Source organism: Orbicella franksi, chromosome 13, assembly GCF_964199315.1.
Source record: "Orbicella franksi chromosome 13, jaOrbFran1.1, whole genome shotgun sequence".
Lineage (NCBI taxonomy): Eukaryota > Metazoa > Cnidaria > Anthozoa > Scleractinia > Merulinidae > Orbicella > Orbicella franksi.
Genome location: NC_138157.1, coordinates 2,497,222 through 2,520,503, shown reverse-complemented (window position 1 = coordinate 2,520,503; position 23,282 = coordinate 2,497,222). Strand labels below are relative to the sequence as shown.

At 40.7% G+C, this 23,282-nt stretch overlaps 1 protein-coding gene across 1 annotated transcript; it reads right to left on the bottom strand.

Moving 5' to 3' along the window:
• Positions 1–77: 77 nt before the first annotated feature.
• Positions 78–23,213, bottom strand: LOC145466350 (uncharacterized). Its single transcript, XM_081450064.1, has 7 exons — positions 22,745–23,213; positions 14,966–15,066; positions 6,214–7,633; positions 5,687–5,932; positions 4,921–4,961; positions 3,332–4,822; positions 78–2,663 (listed from the first exon to the last, which is right to left on the bottom strand). Exons 1-7 carry the CDS (start codon positions 22,986–22,988, stop codon positions 2,451–2,453), a joined length of 3,756 nt encoding a protein of 1,251 aa, XP_081306190.1. The 5' UTR covers positions 22,989–23,213; the 3' UTR covers positions 78–2,450.
• Between the last annotated feature and the right edge of the window lie 69 nt (positions 23,214–23,282).

Below are 23,282 nucleotides of genomic sequence, written 5' to 3'. Positions count from 1 at the left end.
ATAAAATCGCGGGAGAATTAATCCTTGGGTTATAATTTATCATATCCGTGGTCTATCAGTAAGAACCCTGCTATAAGTAACGATAAGATAAGAAACCTTTATTGTATCCTTTCAGGATATTACACAAAAGGCGCAAAATCATTTATTTAAGATAATACGACAAAACTAAACTGGAATTTAAAATAAACAACGGATATTTAACCAGAGGCACCCTCGGATCGTTTCGGTAAATTATTTGTTCAGAAGGATTTTAATCCTCTCCGAAAACCGTAGAGAATTGTCGCCTCCTACTTTCGTGGTATGAGAAATTCAATGCCTGTTGTTTCCGGATTGACAAAATTTCGTTTTTGGTACCACAAAAGCGATCAACTGTGATTTTTGGAAAGGTGAGTAGATTTTCAGGAAATGGACCAAAACGAAAGTCCTAAAAATAATCGAGAAGACTCAAGTTCCCTACAAAATGACCGATCGAACTGGTAGCAATTTTATAGCGCTACTTAATAGCGTAAATAAGCAGCATTTTAAGGTGTTTGAGAGAAAACCCTTGGTGCTGTACCCCTAATTAAATACCAAGCCGCAATAAAGTATACGGAAGCATCAGTCGTAATCGTAACTGGAAAAAAAATAATAAAACTATTAGTTATTGCACATTGTTTAATGCTAAATTGTATATAGGAATTAATATAAATACAGTGGAGCCCCGAATCACGGTCACCACGTTAAAACGGTCACGTCGTTATTTCGGTCAGTCTCTTTTGTTCCGGCGAAACGCCCATACAGTTTTTGATAGGAAATCCCCGATAAGACGGCCAACGGCCACATTTTGAAATCCCAACCTGTACACGGTAATCCTTTATAATTTTACCCTTAATAATTAATACGACCAGATGTTCGTGGCCCGTCGATGAACGAATTAACGGGGTTCTACTGTCAACCTAAGATAACTGACTTTCACAGAATCGAATTTCTCTAGCCTTCATTCGATTTTCTTTACATAATATGATTATACAAGAACCGTATCAAATGTTCAGCACAAGTTAAGTAAATTGTTCTCACATTCGCTGTCTAACAGCACCCTGCCACGAGAATAAAAGCTTAACTCATAATTCTAATTGACAAAAAATAGAACCAATAATTATTACAAATAGTGATAATGTCAAATCGTACATAGGAAAAACACAAGTATTTCCTGCGCCTAAAATTGGCAAAACACTAAAGAAAGAATAACATAGCCTTCTTAGTTTTAGTAGAATCAATCTTCATCTCAGTTCTACCAAGGTTATGATCAGCATAGTGGTTTTGCTGCGTGAAGGCCCTTTAAACAAAGTTATAGTCTTTTACAGAATGCGTACCAAGGCGACACTGATTATAACAAAGACCTTTAACCCTTAAATACTCTCCCCCCTCCCCTCCCCCCTCAATTCCCAGAGCATTAACAGCCCTGGACAGCTGTTTTGGCTTTCGATTACGCCTCCTCAGCACGGCATAGCTAATCCTGATCCTGAGAACAAGTTTCCCACAAAAAGAATGGTGGACATACAACATAAGCCAAGCCTAAAGCATAGGCTTCTAGTCTGAATTGCATAAATCAGTGCCTTGACACAACTTTAAATTCTCACAATTGGATTCATTGTATTCTGACACGTCCCTACGGACTCCTTTAAGGTTCCTTCTTCAACAGGGTAAAACAATGTTCAAACGTTGCCATTTCGTGGTATTTCACCCGACATTCTACATATTTTCACCTCTCCCCTTTCCCTCCCCAAACATGAGGCGTTTCGTTTTGATCTGTCGCTGGAATCACAACATTGGCTGGGGTGGGGTATTGTGGTACAGTGTTTTGAATTTTACAGCTCAGAAACATAGTACATGGAAAGCACATTTCGAATATGTTTCATCTACTTATGTCGCCTATATTGAACTAAAACGGTACTTGCATTCCGGTTAGGTTTCTACAAGGTTTCTATAAAGGTTCCCACTGGGTTCTCACTAAGTTCCTAAACAGTATGTAAATTATTCCTACATGCACAAAGGACTGTTTGTTGTTCTTTCAAGGCTCCTGCAATTTTCCTACAAGGTACCCAAATGGTCTCAATAGTAGTCCACTGGTTCTCACTGAGTTCGTACAAACTTAATCCAAGGTTCCCACTGTACAAATCTAAAGTGTTTTTACACAGCTTCTATAACGTATCAGTCTTGAGTTCGACAAGGTTCATAGAAATTTCTGTCCTTGTGTTTACATGAAGGTTTCAAGGATTCCTTTGAGGTTTGTATCCTACAAGTTATGTTTCTACAAGGTTACTACAATTAATGTACCTTGTTTCATTAGGATTTCTATAAGGTAAATACATGATTTCATCAAAGGTCCGTATGGTTGGTTTGGATCTAAATAGTTTAGGTATTCTCTTTCTTGTAATTATGGCCGTTACTCCTTACGTTCTCCCAAAGGATCAAATGCTTTCGGCTTGAACAAGTTGTTCCAGCTCATATATTATGTCACTCATGCTAGGGCGTTCCTCAGGGTCCCTCTTCACGCACTGCTCAATGAGCCTCCGCAAGGCACCATTAGTTACCTGGCTGATCTGACAATGGACCTCTTGAGGAACTGGTAGTTCTCTGACGCACATTTCACACAACAGTAAACCAAAACTGTACACGTCCACCTGATTGAAAAAAATGCAAGCGTAATTTAAACACCACTGAAGTGATTATAGAGAAGTATTAAAACAGGTGAGCAGCAGCGAAAAGTCTTTATCATTCAGCTGATAACCCAAGCCAGAAAAAGAGATAACTAATACATCACTGACGGGAAACCATTCGATTACATCCATTCGATGTCATTCGAACCCATGCAATTTCAAATATACGTAAGTCACTCAAACAACGTGCTGAGCCGCAGACACAACACTGTCGTGAAGCGAGGTCTTTCAGTAGGGTTCATATGTTACATTCGTCCCAGGAGACAGCCAAAGCTGACATTTCTTATCAAGTGCTGACTATAAAGTTTTGCATGCGTAGCTGGGCATACGGCAGTCACTGAATTCGAAACGATCTACACGTTAGAGCCATGTTGCTAAGGAAGACGCGCGGAATATTAAGCAAGCTAATTAAATGCAATTTCTGAACAAAGGACCGAAATTTCTCTCCTTAGTAAAATATATTTTGAGAACACAATAACAATCGTAATGAAAACATTACTGGCAATTTTGGATGTAATACATCAAAAATCGAATGCAGAGCTGTATGTCTCAACAAAACAGGTAACATGATCGCAAAAACTCTCTGAAACAACACAATGTTGATTAAATTAAGAAAACACTTTTTTCTTTACCTTTGGTGACTGTTGAGAAGTGAGGGCCTCTGGTGCAGAATAGATTATTGCCCCTGGGTTCACTGTCATGCATTGACGCATGAAATTCGCCGATCCATAGTCAGACAGCTTGGCTCTCCAACACTCATCTCGTCTCCATAGCAACACGTTGGCGCTGCTGATGTCTCGATGTATTATGGGAAGCGGTCTATTAAAGTGGAGGTAGTTTAACCCTTTAGCGACGTCCAAGCCAAGACTGACAATCTCCTCGTCATTTAATGCTCGCTCGGACAACAAGCGCCGTAAACTGGTGTCTAGTATTTCCGTGACAAACAAAGGATTGCCATCATCGTTAGTGGCGCCAATAAACTGTAAAAGATTCGGATGGCGACAGCAGGACGCAATGCTCATTTCTCGTTCAAACAGTCTACGATTATGAGCTGAAAGAATGACCTCGTGAATTTCTTTAACAGCAACTTGGCAACCACGAAATGTGCCTTCACGTACCTCGCCCCAGGCCCCTTTGCCCAAAACTCTGGCACTCGGAAGAACTTCCTCGCGTCGGATAATCCAGTCACGTGGTTGGCGACGCTGATACTCAGCCAGTTCCTCTTGGGCCGCAGTAACAGCTGATTGCAATTCTCCTTCGTTGGACAAGTACCTGTTCCTTTCTTCTTGCATCTGAAGTTCCAGGCTTCTTAGCCTTTCTTCTAAAGTTGTCTTCTGTTGGCGTTCTTCTTCCAAAAAACGCTGTTGTTCTCTATTAGCGCTCTCTTTCGTCTGCAGCTCTTGTTGACGAACTCGACCTGACAGCATTTCAGTTTGTAATCTTTCTTCCAATCGTGTTCTCACTTGCTGCTGTTCGCCTAACGTGTTCTGTAGTTGGTCTATAATCGTTTCCTTGTCTCTTAGCCTTTCTTCCAGAGCTGTCTTCTGTTGGCGCTCTTCTTCCAAAAGACGCTGTTGCTCTCTCGAAGCATTCTCTTTAATCTGAAACTCTTGTTGACGAGCTTGACTTGACAGCATTTCAACTTGCAATCTTTCTTCCAACTTTGTTCTCACCCGCTGCTCTTCGCTTAACGTATACTGTAGTTGCTCTACAATCGTTTCCTTTTCTCTTAGTTGCCGCTCCTTTGTGTCGCGTAAACGTATCTCGTTTTCGAGCGTTTGACGAATCTGCGCGAGTTCATTTTGCATTCTTCCTTGCAGCTCGTTACAAGCAATCCTCGCCTGACTTAATTCCTCCAGCACTCTTGTTCTAGCTTGCTGCTCTTCACGTAAACTGCCCTTTAATGTTCTTACCAAATCTGTTTCCTTCAGCCTTAATTCCTGTTCTCCGATATTACTAGCACGTTTTTCGTCATCAAGGGCTTGAAGCACCTGCGCAACATCACTTTGTACTTGAGGCCAGTTGTTATTTTCGCCGCTGCCTTGTTTCATTTGTTTAGAATCTTGCTTTTCAGTAGGTATTTCACTTGTGTTTACAAGCCCAGTTACTTCCATCTTCTTCTCCTAAAACAAAACGAATAGACGCATTATATAGTCAGGCTCAATCAACCGTACTCGAAGAATCAAATGTCACAACGCTAGAATCCAGTCCCAACACTTACGATCACAGGCGTTGTATTATTTACGATGGGATTTCTTGGAGCTGTAACAAATGAGAGTAGTAGTATTAATATATTCTCAGTTTTAACAAAACCCCAGCAACAAAACCTTCATATGTTGACTTTTATAATCATACCAGCTAAAATAAGCTGAGCTGTAATTTTAAAAGAAATCTGTTGTTCTCTTACGTTTCAGCCTTTATGCTTCTCGATCAGTAATTTGTTGAATTTGCATGTGCAATAGGGAAGAAACACACTCTTCATTTAAGTGGCCTAATCACTATTTGTTAGTTATACTCTTTAAAGTGCTTTCCTTAAAATCTAATCCTGAGTTCCTTCGCCTATTTAAGTGCTAAGCAGGCAATATTCTTCAGTTAGATTTGGTCAAGCACATGTTAACATATTGTACTCCAAAGTTTACTACGCTAATCATTAACACGCGAACTCTGCTCGTATCCATCAACGACTAGTCGTCCTGCCCTTAATCATCTTATAACATAAAGAACACGGGGGCTTATTACAGTGCAAAAAGATTCATAGTCATGTGGTTAGATCAAAACATGTGAACAGCTTATATATCAAGGCTGATTACGTGTATAAACAAGCAACTTTAACACGAGGTTATCAAACAGAACAAAGGAAAAGGTCTAACTCTCTAGTAGTCTCAGTAATGCTAGGCTCTAGGTTCTTGATGCAGAAAACTTCGAGAAATGCTGATTGCGACCAATTGCCATCACTGTATTAATACTGGCATATTTGATACCCCTACCTCTTACAGCGTTTGCACTCTTTGTTCCACCTGTGTTAGCTAATTGGATGCTTCCACTTGGCTTAGATCCTACTTCTTCGTGTGGTCTGCCATAGAAACTAGTTGCACAAATGCCTCTTTCCCTTCCAGACAATGGTCTAGCTGAAGTGACCACGTTTGACACCTCAGAACGTTTTTTCAAAGGAGAGCCTTTGGATGATGGTGACGTTTCTTGAGAAGTGTAGCGTTTCACATACTCTTTTAACCCTAATAACATAGAGAACACGGGGGCTTATATATTACAGTGCAAAAAGATTCATAGTCATGTGGTTAGAACAAAACATGTGAACAGCTTATATATCAAGGCTAATTACGTGTATAAACAAGCAACTTTAACATGATGTTATCAAACAGAACAAAGGAAAAGGTCTAACTCTCTAGTCTCAGTAATGCTAGGCCCTAGGTTCTTGATGCAGAAAACTTCGAGAAATGCTAATTGCGACCAATTGTCATCACTGCATTAATACTGGCATATTTGATACCCCTACCTCTTACAGCGTTTGCACTCTTTGTTCCACCGGTGTTAGCTAATTGGATGCTACCACTTGGCTTAGATCCTACTTCTTCGTATGGTCTGCCATATAAACTAGTTGCACAAATGCCTCTTCCCCTTCCAGACAATGGTTTAGCTGAAGGAGCTACGTTTGACACCTCAGAACGTTCCTTCAAAGGAGAGCCTTTGGTTGATGGTGACGTTTCTTGATACGTGTAGCGTTTCACAAACTCTTCACGGAAGACGTTAATTGTTTCGTCGTCAATGATAGCAATACGCACGTCACGGAGAGTGCTGAATTTGGGGTCAGTATTTGAGCTAAATTCCTCCACTGCTTGAAACATCACTTGGGCGCAAATGCTTTTTGGTGTGCCAAGAATTCCAGAGCTTATTGCTGGAAGGGCAATGGAAGAAAGCTTCAATTCTGCTGCAAGACAGAGGCTTTCCATGCATGCTCGGCGAAGAAGTGAAATATTCCTTTGTCTGTAATGGTCATTCCATCTCGGACTAACTGTGTGTATGACATATCGACAAGAGAGATTGCCACCCTTGGTATACACAGCGTCGCCTTCGTTAAGCGGCCTATTATTTCTATGCAACATTATTTGTCTGGACTCTTCTTCAATCTGACGACCTCCTTTTCGCACTATTGCAGCTGCCACACCACCGTCGTGCTGAAGGACATGGTTTGCCGCGTTGACAATGGCATCCACTCGCTCGTCAGTTATATCTCTCTGGTACAGGGAGAACTTCACCCCATGTATTAGAAGCTGCTGTAATACCGAGAATCGATCTTCCTGGGAAGTCTGGGGTTCGCGAGCACTGAGATTAGTATTTCTTTGACTATGTCTAGTCTTTCGGCTACCACCTTGCAGTGATCCAAGCTTTTCCTTTAAGGCTTGTACAGAACTGGTAATGTTATTTCTTTCCCCAAAGACCTGTAACTTGTTATCTCTCCTCATTTCAATGATCACCGGATTTTCACTTTCTATAGCCTTAATCGTCTCGATGATAAGTGCTTTATCGTCTGCACTTTTTAGGTCAATCACTTCCAAGCTCACATTCGGAAAGAGCTTTTGGTAAAGATCAATGAAAGCATCGCATCCTTCTTGGTAGCTATGTGGATTGTTTAATATTTCACTTGAATGTATTTGCACCTGGGTTGCGTTTTCATTGCGGATGATCTTCACGCCATGTGCGTCTTCTATTTCTCGAAGCTTGTTCTTGTACGCCTGTTCAAGGAATTTCATGAACGTTGGCTCAATCTCAAAGCTGCTGACGTCGACAGTGTTGAAATCATCAATATCCAACATTTCTGAAGAATTTTGCTGGGTCTGTTTTATATCACCGGCTTGTTGAAAGACATCGTTGGCTGTATTGACGAAGGCATCCACAGGCTCCTCAGTCATGTCTGTCTGGTATAAACATAATTTCACGCTGTTAATGATTATTCAGAAGGCGCTGAACGAAAGACAGTGTAAAACACTGAACATAATCAGTTCTTATAGACATGTGACTCATTGGTAGCTATGTATGTAGTAGAAATATAAATAGAAAGGACTATGTCCGAACCACATGCAGTTTCGCTTTATTAAACTATAATTTAGTTTACCGGGGCGGTGATTTCTTTACAGGCTATCACTCCGTGAATTAACTCAACAGTGAAAAGTCGGTAGGAGTTTTTCAGAATCATGGTGTCTGCCAGGAAGTGTTTCTTCCTCTCTCTTCTTCCCAGCCCCCTTCTCCACCTACTCGCCTCTTGTGTGCCTATTAAAATGCAGGAAAGCTTTCTACGCTCGCAGGCTAGAGAAAGTGGTTTTCAAATTCCACTGGCAGCGTTCAATCCTCTACGGGCTAGTAAATTCCGCTATAAACTTTGTCATAGTTTCTTGCGACTAAACCATAAATAATCATGAATTCAATAAGACTTTAAGATTTTATCATATATAGCGATCTCATGGTTTGAAATGTTTTTTATCTCTAGTTTATGTTTCTTACATGTATTGCCTGCCTGCCAGACCGATTGATCGAAAGCTTATCCTGGGTATCGGAAACAAATGATAGTAACTACCGACGGTTTTGAAGTATCAAGTGACCAGTATTATTGCCCCCCGATGTAACACTCCAAATTCACTCGAGCTCGATGTGTACACTCCAAAAGCACATGGCTTAATTCTAACACATACTTCATGTAAGTCACACTATATATATATATATATATATATATATATATATATATATATATATATATATACATACAATGTTGGAGGAAAAACACAAATAAACTACAAGTTCATCCCTACAAGCCTGTTTCGTGGTTGCCCACTCATCAGGGGATTTAATAAGAATAATCTTTACCACCGTTTATATACAATATAATTTACATAATATATGCAGCGCGAAATTTAACGGGTTAGTTGTTCCGTAGGAGGGCTTTGTTTCTGTGGCGGCAAGATGATACGAGTTCATTACGTTTGTTAAGTGTTGATAGCTCGGGTTGGCAGATGATAAGGAATTTTTCTTTAAGGCAAAGGTTACATCTTTTGCTTGAGCTGTTATACGGCGAGTGTGAGGAGAGAATGCGCCAGGAAATAAAGTGTTCGATGTCATTGTCTTTGAGGGTCCAGATGTGCTTGCTGAGTTCGGTCGAGTTTCTGTGTTTAGCGTGGCGGAATGATGCGGTGTGGTTTCTGTATCTAGTTTTGAAGTCGCTCTCTGTGAGTCCAATGTACGTTTCTGCCGTGTTGTTGTCTTTGCGTGTTACGGTGGCTTGGTAGATTACAGATGATTGTAGGCAGTTTCCGTCGAGCGGGCATGCGTTCTTTTGTCGGCAGTTACATGACTTTTTGTTGTTGATGGTAGCGTCGGCGGCGGTGTCATCAGTCGGCATAGATGCAGTTAGGATGCGTTTGTTATGGCTGTCGATTATTTGTTTTGTGTTGTTCATGCAGCTGTAGCTGATCTTAATGGTGTTTCGGTTAAAGATCTTTCTTAGCTTGTGATCTTTCGGAAAGTGCTTATCTATTAGGGCGAGGAATTTGTGTCCGATGTTGGTGCTGGTGTTCTTGCTAAAAGGAGGGTTGTACCACAGGATGTTATTACGTTGTCGGTTTCTCCGTTTGCGTGTGTTGACTGGTTCGTACTGTAGTGTGTAGTGGTATCCACTTTCGTCGAGTGCTTTCTGGTATGGAGGGGCGGCTTGGTCAAAGAAAGTGGATACCACGAAAGTGGATACCACTACACACTACAGTACGAACCAGTCAAAGCCCTCTCCAACATTGTATACTTCGCTCTACTCTGATGTATTGAGCACTGTTCTACGAAAATCAAATTTTACACTTTATATATATATATATATATATATATATATATATATATATATATACCTAACGACTACTTCGTGTACATCGCACAGGATATAGCATCTCTTCCTTTTTGCGGTTGTCTACACAGTCCACATACAATAAAATAATGGCACAGGATGGCAAAATCCAATTCAATGTTCCAGAGTCTTTAAATCAATCAGAACCAGTCTTGAGACTTAATGTGATTAATTAATGTTTAAAACTAGTAGGTTAGTAGGTTAGTATGCGCATAACAAAATATCAAAGTTTATCCAATTAATACTGCAGTTCAACTCAATTGCATATTCTAAATGCTTCTGGCGTCTGATCAAAATTAATGTAAACATGTCACGTGACGTAATCAGTCAGATAAGGAGGTCGACGTCGCTCTCGTCTAGGCCTAGATGACTGTACTCTGGGAGTAGGAGGCCTGGAAGTAGAACCTTCTTCTGTCTGAACTGTAGGAAGCTCTTCCAACTGTTGGTTGGCATGCCCTGATGATCCGTTTGCAACAGTCTCTTCGGCAGAATCACTTTGTTCAGGGTTGGCTTGGACTGAACTGCTGGACTGGACTGTGCTTGGATTGCCAGAATTCATAAGTAGTGTTTCTCTCCAATCCTCACTATCTCCTCCTTTGGCACCTTCCTCATGCATGATAGCATTAACCAATTTAAACTGGCTTGAATCTCGGGTTATTTCACGACCATCTGTAATTCGCTTTGCCGTGATCGTCGAACCACTAATTCTGATAACTGTGTAGAAGATAGGCTCATGGGTGGTCGACAATTTATTCACTTTCTTTTGTCTAAGTAGGACATAGTCTCCCACACAGAAGTTGTGTTCTTTGATATTCACGCCATCGCGTCTCATCTTCTCCTTATATACTCGGTCTTCCTCATCGATCAGCTCATCCTGCTCACTTCTTTCTCTTGGTGCTGTGTGATCAAGTTTGGTCCTAATAGGCCTATTCGACATAGCTTGGTATGGAGTAACCCCAGTGGCAGGGTGAGGTGTGTCCCTATATGCCATCAACATATCACTGACAGCCATATTCCTGTCAAGTCCAGTTTTTCCCTGGAGATGGGCGATTTGTTCCGTCTTGTTTAACACTTGCATAAACCGTTCCACCTGGCCGTTGGCTCGGGGGTGTTCTGGTGTCACACGATGATGATCAAAACCCTCTTCTTTTGCAAAGGTTGCAAACCCTTTCGAATTAAATGGCGGACCATTGTCAGACTGCACTCGTTTGGGTACACCGTGATGAACAAACATTTTCTTCAACTTCTCTTTAGTCGGTTTTACTGCTGTTGAGGACACCACCTCTACTTCCGGGTATCGGGTTCTTTGGTCAATTGCTACCAAGTTGTAATGACCGTCCGGGTAAGGTCCTCCGACATCGATTGAAATCTCTTCCCAAGGTTCCTTCGGGATCACCGATGGTTTGATAGGTTCTTGTCTGCGATCTTTGGTAGTAACTTGACAGTCAAAACAATGACCTATCATTTGGTCAATCATCGCATTCATGCCGGGGAACCAATACTTAGCCCTAAGCATCCGTTTCGTCTTGGTAGTTCCCAGATGTCCCAGCTTGTGGGCTGATTTGATGACTTTCTGCTGTAACTCCATTGGTAAAACAATTCTTTCCATTCTGAATATCAGAACTTGTGCTTCGTAAATTTCGTCCTTAATCGGGTAGAATGGTGCCAGGTCAGCATCCTTCTTGCTGGTCTCCCAATTACCTTTCCTGATAGTTTGGCTCAGTTTTTGCAAAGCTCTATCACGATATGTTTCTTCTCTAATTCTGTCTAGCACCACTGCATGTTCCGTTTCAATGCTTGCCCTCAAAATCCTCTCAGTGTCATTGTTTCCAACAACTGGTAATGGGTGCCTTGACAAGAAATCTAGGGGGTCAGCCTCATCTTTACCAGGCTCGTATTTCATTTCAAAGTCCACATCCTGCATGTCCATCACCCATTTCTCGATTCGGGGGGAAAGCTTCGCCGTTGGCTTATTAAACAATGGCAGGAGTGGTTTGTGTGCAGTAATAATCGTAAACCTGGGTGCACCAAGAAGGTAGATAGAAAATCAATTCTTGGCCCATTTAACACATAAAGCATCCTTCTCTGTCTGGCTATACCTCTTTTCCACATCTGTCAGAGTACGACTTATGAAATGCACTGGTTGCCAGCCCCTGGCAGATTGCTGAAAAAGGCCAGCTGACAAACCTTCATCGTAACTAGCTTCGACTCTCACCATGATTGGTAGCTTGGGGTTGAAGAATGCCATTGTATCCTTGCTGGAGATGTTGGCTTTCGATTCTTCAAATGCATCATCTTCCTCTCTCCCCCAGTGAAACTTAGCCTCCTTGTGAGTAAGCTCTCACAGTGGTTTCGTGAGCGAAGCATACCGGGGTATAAATTTGGATAGATACCCAGTCATACCAAGGAAACTTCTTACTTCTGCCTTCGATTGAGGGGGTTTGCACTCATGGATGGCCTGTACCTTCTCCGGTGTAGGTCTTAAATCACCCTGGCCAAATTGGTAACCATAGAAGGTGATTTGTTTCAGGCCAAATTCACACTTAGGCTCGTTGAAGGTGATTCCATAATCTTCAGCTTTCTGAAATACTGACTCCAGTGTTTCATTGTGTTCCTTCCAGTTGCTGGCTCCAATCAAGATGTCATCCCTCTGGTTAAGACATTGGGGAATGTCGCCAAAATTTCTGTACATTGCCTCATCAAATACATTTTGTGATGCCTTTGCGCCAAATACAAGCCTTTTAGGTCTAAAATTACCCCAGGGGGTACTGAAGGTAGCGACCGATCTCGATTCTGGGTGTAGCACTAGCTGGTGGTACCCCTGTCGGAGATCCAATTTTGTCCAGATAGTGCAATCATGGAACTTGTGAATGAAATCTTCCACTATTGGTGCTTGTGAGATCCGGCTCCTTTCCATGTACTGGTTCGGAACTCGTAAGTCAACACTCGCTCTGATCATGTGTGGCTCCACCTGGTCCGATCGCAACCCTGCAAACCTCGGTTTCGGTTGCTCCACCAAAGGGGAACACCAGGTAACTGGTTCATCGTCAGGCACTTTCTCGAAGATATCTTCTTGAATGCCTAAGTCCAACCACTTTTTCAGCGGCTCTTGAAGATAGTATGGTACCTGCCTAGGTTTCTGTGCTACCAGCACTGCTCCGGGTTTCATATGGAATCGGCTTAGGATCTCCCCACAATTCTTCTTGTCTTCTATCTTGCCAATACCTGGAAATAAGTGGCTATACTTGGTGATTAAATCTTTCATATCCTGTTCACCTTCTGCCTGTTTAACAGTGTTAGCATTATGTCTCTCCAAAGGTATGGCCAGATCATTGGGCTCAGCGAAGCTGCCATCTGGTTGAATCTTCAGCATTCCTAATGCTATTAGTGTTTCCTTGCTAATCAGTGGAGGTGATTGGATCCTTCCAGAAACTACAACAAATTTGGTCGGTTTCCCACACGTCTCATTACGAATCACAGTTTGAAATTCTCCTTTGACCTCGAGTTTGTCCTGGAGAGTACGCAACTTGACATTACTGTTTGCAAGGATTGGCTTGTCATGTGTTCTGTGGCTGAATGCCTTAAACTGGTGTTCGTCCATAATATTAACATCCGCCCCACTGTCAGCTTCCATCAAGACATCCACGTCATTTAATCTCACCATAACAGTTCGATAATCATCACCATTTTTGCCAATCACTCTTATCTTCTTGGCCTGTTTTAAGTGTTCTACTGCCTGGCCGAAAAAAATCATCATCCGAGCTCGTGGATTCTGCATTTTCAGTTGTCTTCTTAATTCTCCCACTGCTTTTCCTTTTACTTTGCTTCTGTCTTCTGAACTTGTGGCTACGAGTACTCTCAGATTTGCATACAGAGGGGAAATGGTTCAATTTGTGGCATTTATGGCATTTCTTACCATAGGCAGGGCAATCTTTTCCTTTCTTATGGACTCTAAGCAATCCACAATATTGACATTTGTGCTTTTTTCCAGGCCGCTGTGTTTCATTGGATCCACTGCTTTGTTGTTTGGGGTATTGCAAATCGGACTGCACACAAGAAACATTCTCACGGGAAACATTCTCACTTCCCATATCTTTCATTTGCCTCGCAATATCCTCCGTCTGGCTTGCTTCGGTCAGAAATCGTGTTAGATCCCACGTCTTGCTAATGGCTTTCTCAATCATCTTCTTGTTATCAATGGTTTGAATTATGTGCTCCAAAATTCTCTCGTCGAATGTAGCTCCAAACTCACATTCTTTCGCTTTCTCTCGCAGCCTTACCGCGTATGCACTTGTGGTTTCACCCATGTGTGGCCTCATTTTCAAAAATAAATACCTCGCATGATGCTTATTCTTCTTTGGAGTGAAGTGATCATTCAGCTTAGTACGCAACTTCAGGTACACATCTTCCACCTCTGGATCCGGTAGGCTCTTTTCTAATCGAGCTATCTCTTTCCCGCCGTAAATTATTATAGCATCCTTCTTATCGACGGCCTTCGTAATTCTGAAGTATCGGAATTCTCGCTCAATTCCCTCCAGCCATTCTTCCCATGCTTTGCCGACGCTTTTCGCTTCGTCGGGGATGATAAATGGCTGTGTTCGAAGGTTTCTAGTCTCTGTGACGACTTGAATCGCTTGTGCTGCTCCACTTGTTGCTGCTGTTTGTTCCGTCATAATTCTCTCTTGTTTTTCTCCTCGTCGCCAATGTAACACTCCAAATTCACTCGAGCTCGATGTGTACACTCCAAAAGCACATGGTTTAATTCTAACACATACTTCATGTAAGTCACACTATATATATATATATATATATATATATATATATATATATATATATATATATATATCTAACGACTACTTCGTGTACATCGCACAGGATATAACACCCGCCCCCGTTTTATGTAACGCCAGTGCCACCTATCCTTTTTCAGGTATGGTAGGAGAATGTCATGCATCACAAAGAAAAGACTGAGAGAGAAGATCTCTTGTTTCGACGAGTACAACGTCAACGTATCAATCATTGACGCCTCCAGAAAACTAACTACTAGCTACTACTTCCACTTTCTGTCATGGAAAAAATAATTCTTTAAACCAACTCAGTCTCCAAATAACATTGCCCTGCTGCGAGCCAAACTTTGTACAGGTGGGATCGTATAGAGCTTTGAAAGAGTTCCTATACTAACACCAAGTGGATTCACAGCCATTTTGAATGAGAGGAAAATCACACTTGAAAGTAGTTTTTATTCATCAAAGAACATATACAATGTGTCTTGACAAACAACTATCGAAGCTTAAAGGGTAAAGTAAGCAACCTATCTTTAGCGTGACGCGAACATTAATTTTTAGAGGAATGCACGTAACCTTACCACTAGGCTATGATTATCCGTCTTCATGATTTCCTCGTATGGTTTCACATTTAAAGCCGCTCCTTCAAGCTTCTGTTTCTTCTGTAGAACTGTTTTCACATCTATTGGCACAAGAACATACCCCAGGTGTATTAACAGCATCGATGGAACTGGTTTTATTTTTGTTGGCATGAAAAACAAACTAAATCTAGCTGTACTGAAGTAATGGCCGGGGTAGGAGGCACTTCAACATGACTGATTTATCAATTATGGGATTGTTTTCAAATAATGAAATATATATATCTTTATCACAATCAAAGTGTTGATTTGGTTATAATAACCCAGAGAGTATTTATTTTGACAAAGTAGACTGAGTAGCTGAAGATGACTGAAGTTGACTACAATCAGTGACTGCTGCGTTAATTTTGCATACTATCGGTATTAAAGGAGGTCACTCCAAAAAGTGAAGCTGCCATTTTGAAACTGTCTTAGCAGCCAGGCCGTGTTTGTGACGTCATTCCGTCCGACTCGAAATTGGCGGCAAGGTCAGCAAAATATTTTTTCTTTGTCCCATGGGATTATCCACTTCACCATCATTTCGGAGTTTGGAGCGTGTTTGGCTCAAAATAATATGGCTCAAGAGCAGCCATAACCCAGAGTAGTCAAAAGGCTTGTCGGAAGCCATTTCACAGGGAGCCCTCACATCCGTTTAGAATATGAGTAAAAAATTAACCTCCCTTTGTCGCGCCTGTTTTTTTGTTTTTTGTGGCGGCCATTTCGAATTTTTAATACGCGCGCGGTCTGCTAGTGCGAGGTCTGGAACCGAAATTACGGAGATCGCTCGGAGCTTGCTCGGAGGTCTAAGAAAATGACAAGGGATGAAACTGAAATGATAGCGTTCCGAATTCTGCATTAGTTCGAGGAGAAATTTACTTCGTTATTTGCCGAAAATTACTCTGTGGGAAGAAGCATTCAACTAAATATATCTACGCTCAATTAGCACAAACATCTAGAAGGTCTGCGATATTTTGGCGTTGTTTTAAACTACTCGCTTTCGCACTATGTCTCTGCCAGTTGGAGGCCACGGAAGTGAGAAATGCGAAACGTTGATTCACAGAATCGAAGCGGAAGTGATAGTGTTGCTTGTTCTGATTGGTCAGTTTTAATTCCGGAAGTTTGATGACTTTATTCCGGAAATAGAATGCTACCACAAGGCCGAAAGAGTTGTCATTTCGTATTTGGAAGAATTCAGAAATTTTATGACCGTTATGTTAAGAAATTTTGTTTCTCCTGACAATAAGAGGTAAGTATAGTAGGAGAAATTTTGCCGATGTTAATGCCAAGGTAAGTTTGTGATTTGAGACGACGAGGTTCTCGTTAATTGGAGATCTTTTCGGCCTTGCGATTCAGAAAGAGCTTGAAAATTAGATTGATGCTCGTTTGCCACAAGTGGTTTGACTTCGACTGTCAGAAGCAAGTGCTGGATGTAGTTTTGGCTGGCCACAATACTTTTATTGCTGGAGCCGCCGGTAGCGGAAAGTCCTTTCTCCTAGAGCAAATTTCTGAGCGCACAAAGAAAGCGGTAAGTGTAACGAGCTAACGATCGAGGAATCAGTCTTTTGCCAGTCTGTAGGCTTTCGCAATGACCAAACATTTTCATACAATGTCATGATGGATGAAACTCGCTAAACCATCAAAGCTTCTTTTTTAGCAATACATATTTCTTGTAGAATTTTGTAACTCAATCATTTTCATTCAGCTTGTTGCTTTAGCGACTTCAATTGCCGAGGATGATGGATGAAAATGTTGATCGTTTAAAAGTGGCCGGCGGTTCCACGGAGTCTTTCAAATTTTCGCGGAGCTGGTTTGAAAATAGAGTAAATGCACACAAATGCATTCATCACAAACGATAAATCTTTCGCTATTTTACATAAAACCCGTTTTATTCCTTTCTGGTTTGGAAAATGAGAAGCTTGAAGTTTGAGTAGTGTTAAACTTGGAAGTGGAGCATGTCGGTCCCAAAAGAATGCTGTTGATGGTGGTTCCATACTGACAGTAGGTAAAAGGGTCGCTATTTTTGCTCGTTGCCTTCCCTAACCTGGCAAAACGTGTATTCTACTGAGCCACTGTTTACAAACATTGACTTAATGATGCAACCGGGATTCAGCTGAAATGAAATGCTTAAAATCTGTTCAAAGCCAATAATCAAGTGGACCTCGAATCAAATAAGAGCTTGTCAGACATAAAAAAATTATTTGTTTCTGTCTGATGCACTTAGATCTCCTCTTCTACTGACTTCCTAACCTCCCAATCTTCAATCCACTTCAGAAGTCTCCTGTTTTCAACGAACCTCTCATGACTTTGGTGCTTGCATACAGCAGTGGCCTTACACTAAAATGCTGGTCATGCTGGGGAATGCATTCATGCAAACATTTTGCGAAATCAGAAACAGTTCAATCTTAAGTTCAATCAGAATTGTTTGATCCAAAAAAAAATTACTCTAATTAAAATTCCTTTCTGTGGTTATATAAAGCATGACCTACTAGTGTGTAGTGATTGGATGTTTGTTGGAGTTGCAAAGCTTTGATATCATTACCTCAGTAGAATTTCACCAGAGAGCATTCTTTGAATGCCAAAGTTTCTGATCAGTGCAAAATCTCAAACATAAATGCAACCCAATTTTCTCAGTCTTAGTAATAATTAGTCATCCCCTTAACCACTCAAAGGAAAGAAATAGTGTGAATATTAAGAAAACGAAAGGACACAAAATTGAGTTTAATCACTTTAATAGCTCACTTTGTTAGTTAGTTAGGATACAATATTGGACAATTCAACTATATGTATTAGTAATGATACATGTATTAGTAATGATATCTGAACCAACATTTTATCATTCAGCACATTTACAGACAAGTGATTTTGCATTCATGTTGCATAACCCAATCTGAAGTAATCCCTTCTTCTTTCAGTTTCTCATAGATAATTTAAGAGATGGGTTATTCTGGTTCCATGGCTTCTTTGAGATGTTGGACCAGTACACTGGCTTTCCATGCAGTAACAAATTTCTTGATGTCTCATTTTCGGAGGTCTTCTCAATGTTATTTATTCCCAATGACAACAGAATATGATTATGATTAAAAATAAATAACATTTTGAAATACTTTTAGTAGTACTCATTTATAACTTCATTAGGACTTCAGAACGGTTTTTTAATCAGGCAATTACTATGCTTTGGTTTTGGTTTTATGACAATCAATTGAAAACTGCTCTATTATTTATTTCTTGCCAATAAATCATGAGTTAATCAAATTACTATGAAACTGGCAAACTATCCATTTCTGTCACGTGACTTATGACTTTTAGAATCCTCTTGGTATATACTGAAAGCAGAATGCTATATTGCTAATAGATTATTTGGAACTGTTGCAATATGCATGTTCAGGGTTTCAGAATTCCTGGCTGTCGCTTAAACTTGAATTTTCAAATTGAAACATTTCCTGAAAATTAAAGCCACATTGAGGAGATACAGTCAACCACCCGTAAGCGACCACCCAAAATGTCAAGCCTAGGTGGTCGCTTACGGGAGATGGTCACTTGTGAGAGCTTAGATCATACTGAGTCAAAATTTTGCCTAATTAGCATATGGTAACTGCAGAGATTTACCCCATATTTTGAAGGTTTTATTCATGTAAAAAGTCAATTTCGAGAAAAAATCTAGTTATTCCCACTGAGAAATTTCCATCTTTTGTACTACTCAGGAATGCGATAATGTTACGACACCTTATTATCCAATTTATGCTATATTATCTGTCAAGTGGTCGCTAACAGGAGATTAAAGACAAAAGGAAATTTCAAACTATTAGCTCTCAAAGTGGTCGCGGTCGCTTACGAGAGGTGGTTACTTACAAGAGGTGGTTACTTACAAGAGGTTCCAAAAGATTTCACTGCAAAACTTTGGGTATTTTGGAAAACTGGTCGCTGAGGAGGGGTGATCTCTTACAAGAGGTGGTTACAACCGGAGGTTCAACTGTATTTCTTTATCCGTATAGGTAATCGTACTACGAGTGCAATTGGAAAAAATTTTCGAAAATCACGAGTAGTGTTATTTAATAACTTCATTGCTTGAGCTTTCATACAATTACTAATGTGTTATAACTGAGAAAATTTCAAACGTGCAGTTAAATTGGCTTGCTCTCAGCCAATCACAATGAAATAATTTTCTCAGTAATATAATAAATCTGTCTATGTATTTAATTATTTAATTAATTACTTAGAGCAGCTTTGAATTGAGTGTCGAAAGTAATCAGGCACTGACCTATGTTTTTGGTTTTGGTTTTACTTCAGTTGACCGTCATTACATAGTAAAGTAGCGAGTATTACGGAACAAATGTAATGAATTCTACTCCATTGGCACTAGCATTTGATTTTAACCATGGACAAGAATTGCAGACCAGGGGATCCCTCTTTCAGTTCTTCGTTTGGTTTCCGTGACATTTGGGAAGACCTTTTTAATCACACGTCCAAATGTACTCGCATCTACTGTAAACTCTTTAGGGGACTAGTTGCAGGGACTAGTCCCCTTGTGTGTGCCGACCTTAAGTCGAAGAAAATTTTTCACTGCCTGACTGCCACGTACACCATGCCTTACTTCAACTTTTGTACTCACCATTCCGTTATTGTAAACTTGTTTGTCGACTCAGTGTTGATACTTTCACATAGCACTTCCTCTGCAGCTACGACAGCTGAATTTGTAACAATCGTCTTTTCGAGAGGACGAAGTGGACGCCATTGGATCCGCCATGTTGCAGCACTTTGAACGCGCGTCACGAAGCTCGCATTTTTTGACTTCCGGTCTCTCTTTCACATCTTATTTCCGTTCCCCCCAGCTGACAGAGACATACGACGAAAGTTAGTCAGAAGTTTCATCCCTTGTCACTTTATTATCCTCGGGGAGCGATCGGCTACCTCCAAGAATTTTCCCGCCCGTCCCAGACTTCCGTAATTTCGGTTCCAGACTTCGCACTAGCGGACCGCGTATTAAAAATTCAAAATGGCCGCCACAAAACACAAAACACGCGCGATAAAGGAAGGTTAATCTTTCATTCATATTCTACACGGATGTGAGGGCTCCCTGTGCCATTTGGACAAAATCTCTCGGACGGAATGACATCACGAAAACGCGGACTGGCTCCTGAGTACTGTTCAAAATGACTGCAAAAGATGTTCGAATTGCGGGCTTCTTTTGAGACGAACTTCATAAGGAAAATCTGCACTTTAGAGGCTGAAACTTCCATGAGTGGTTAAACTTAGTGCAAGGTTTTTATAAACGTTGACAAAATTATACGTTTTTCGGAGTGACCTTGGAATCTGACTGATCGTTTTCTGCTGCAGGGCGTCAGGGATGATTGCCGGAGCGCCAAGTGAATCAAACCTGATTGGAGTAGACTAGTAAATTCGTGTATCCCTGGTAATAATCTGAGAATCCTTTTCCAGTAGAGGCTTGTGCTGGCCACATGTGACATGTCACAGATCATAATCTCTTCAAATAAAGGACCTCCAGCACACAGCAGCCCAATATAACAAAATGAAAGAAGTAAATTAAAGACGCCAATTGCTGGTTTTCAGTGTCACACAATTCAAAATAGATCAAAATAAAAATCAAAACCGGTCAATAGATAAAGTCCAGAATCTGGGAAATGAAAGAAGGTAAATATGCAAAGACTCTCGCCAAAATTCTGGTCACAGCAATTTTTCTTATGCAAGATATGCGGAGAAATTTTGTACCCAAATTCATAGAGATTTGTATGGAGACGCCATGCTGGTGCCCATCCGTATGGCCACCAACATGGTGGCCGGAAACCAACAGAAACATCTGTCACTGAGTTTTGCTACAAAAGCGTGAATTTATCTTTCGAGAAACTCTAAAACATTAAAATAATACTTTTTCTAAGACATGAACTGTTCAGATAGCCAGGTTCCCCGAAATAAGTCACTTTTTTAACCATCATGACAGCTCTCTGGGCCGTCATGAAAATGCCGCGTCACGCAAAAGTTTAGAAATTCAAGTGTTGTGCATCACAAAACCAAGAACCCATTTGGAGCGAAAATTTGTATGAATATTAGTTTTGAGCTACTCTTATACATCATTTAAGTAAAATCTCAGGAAGATCAATAGTTTTGTAGGTCGAATTTTAGTGACGTCATGTGGAAACCAGCTGTTGGCTACTAAGTTACATCGGGTGTAACGCAACACTAAAAGAGAGTCACAGACTTATCATCTAATAAATGGACCGTGGTGTGAATCCTTTACTGAGCGAGAGATGCCTATGATTACTTCCGAGACTACACAAAATTTGTGCTCTAGAAGGTGCAATGCGTAATGTAGGCTCGATCTCCGTCGCTCTCTCGAGTCCAGCAGGTAATCGAGCCTATGCGTAATGGGGCAAACGTGAATGTGCGTCATTTTTAATCTACATGGTACTCTTAAAGATGATTTCCAGTCCGTACCGCGCAGTCTCAGCACCCTAATGTTTATAAACATTATAACTGACTAACTCGATGGAATGCGAATCGATGTCATTCGTTACGAACCACATACATTATCTTTGAGGCCTTTCAAATTCTTTTTCTGACAGCTTCATTGATTTTTTACAGCCGCGAAGTTGTTTCATCAAGTGATATGAGAAAGAACCAAGCATAAAGGAGCTTCCACCGCTTCGCATCCATAATGGCGGTTGTTTTTGAACTTTGAATTAACTTCATGTAAGTAGTTGCGAAATGTTTACATTTTGTGATGTCTTACATGAAACAAAACAAAAAACGCAAACACACTCTTGAGAGTGCGCAGTACGGACTGGAAATCATCTTTAATTAAGCTTGTTCGATGCTTCAAATCTTGACGCGTGATTGTTACACTCATGCAAATTAATCTGTTCAAGCCAAAGTAAATGTGCAGTGCTGGGTAGTTTCCAAATGTGTTGGCCCAGTAATCGAGTAAAAGCTATTATTACCCAACTGCAGCGAATACCGTCCAAAATAACAGTACAAATACAGTATAGTAGAAAACCTGTTTTGGTGTGTAGTATCGCTTTATATTTTTACTCGCTGTTTGTATTTTGACTCGCCCTACGGGCTCGTCAAAATACGGCACAACTCGTAAAAAATATACAGCGATACTACAGACTAAAACATCTAATAAGATATATTTATTATCCAACTGCAGCGAATACCGTCCAAATAACAGTACAAATATACAGTGATATTGTACAGTTATCTGTACAGTAGAAAACCTGTTTGCCGTACAGGTCGGCGCGCGTTCGCAAAATTGTCACATTCTCCCTCTTTCCCTGACAAATTTATTGACTACAGCAGTTGGATGATAAATCTCCTATTCGATGTTTTGGTGGTTAGTATCGCTTTATATTTTTACTCGTTGTTTACACAACTCGATCGTAAAAATATTCACACCAAAACATCTAATAAGATTTATATATTATAGCGGATCATGTTCGCCTGTCTGATAAAAGGTCGTATAATGCATGTCTACTAATATCTCGAAGGAATTTGCTGAACAAAACTTAAATCAGATGATCCTTGAAATACTACGACATTTCTAAAGCCCGAATCAAAACAAACTACTAGCTACTGAAGATGAAAGACATCCTGACCGTACTTTCAATCTCTAAACGAATATCGAAGTAATTAACATACTCCTTCGATAAGCGTATAAATACTCAGCCACGAGGTTTATGAATAAGTCTTCTATACACTGAAGACACAAGTTAGCCATAACCATTTTACCTTCAGGGCTGTCAAATGTTATTACTGCAGCTCCTCGCTTACTGATAACGATGCTGTCGATATTACCGCCGCCGTTTTTCCTTTTCATAAAATGAATTATTAGGTCTTCCGGTTCTGCTGTCGATTTATAACCAGTGACATAAACACTGCGAGAAACTAACGGCGCGTCGATGTGAATGTCGCCTTCCACCTGAACAATCAACGATCCTGCTGTTCCTTCCACGTTAGGCATTTTCTCGGCCATGTTGGTTCGGCAGGTATATTTTGCGGGGTGCAGGGTGCAGGTTGCAGGTTGAAATTTAATTATAACTGGAAAACCGCTGGCACTTAAAAGAAACGTACAAGTGGTAGACTTACCGTGACTGTTACATGAATCTGTTTACGATCGCTCAGTAAGATGGCTTCCACCTAAATGCCAAACAGGCCGAAGCGATGGAAGGAGAGTATATTCCTATGATTTTAAGCCGGCAATGAATTATTGTTTTTGAACAAACATCTGAAATATCATATGAAATATCTGCTGAATTTGGTTTCTTCC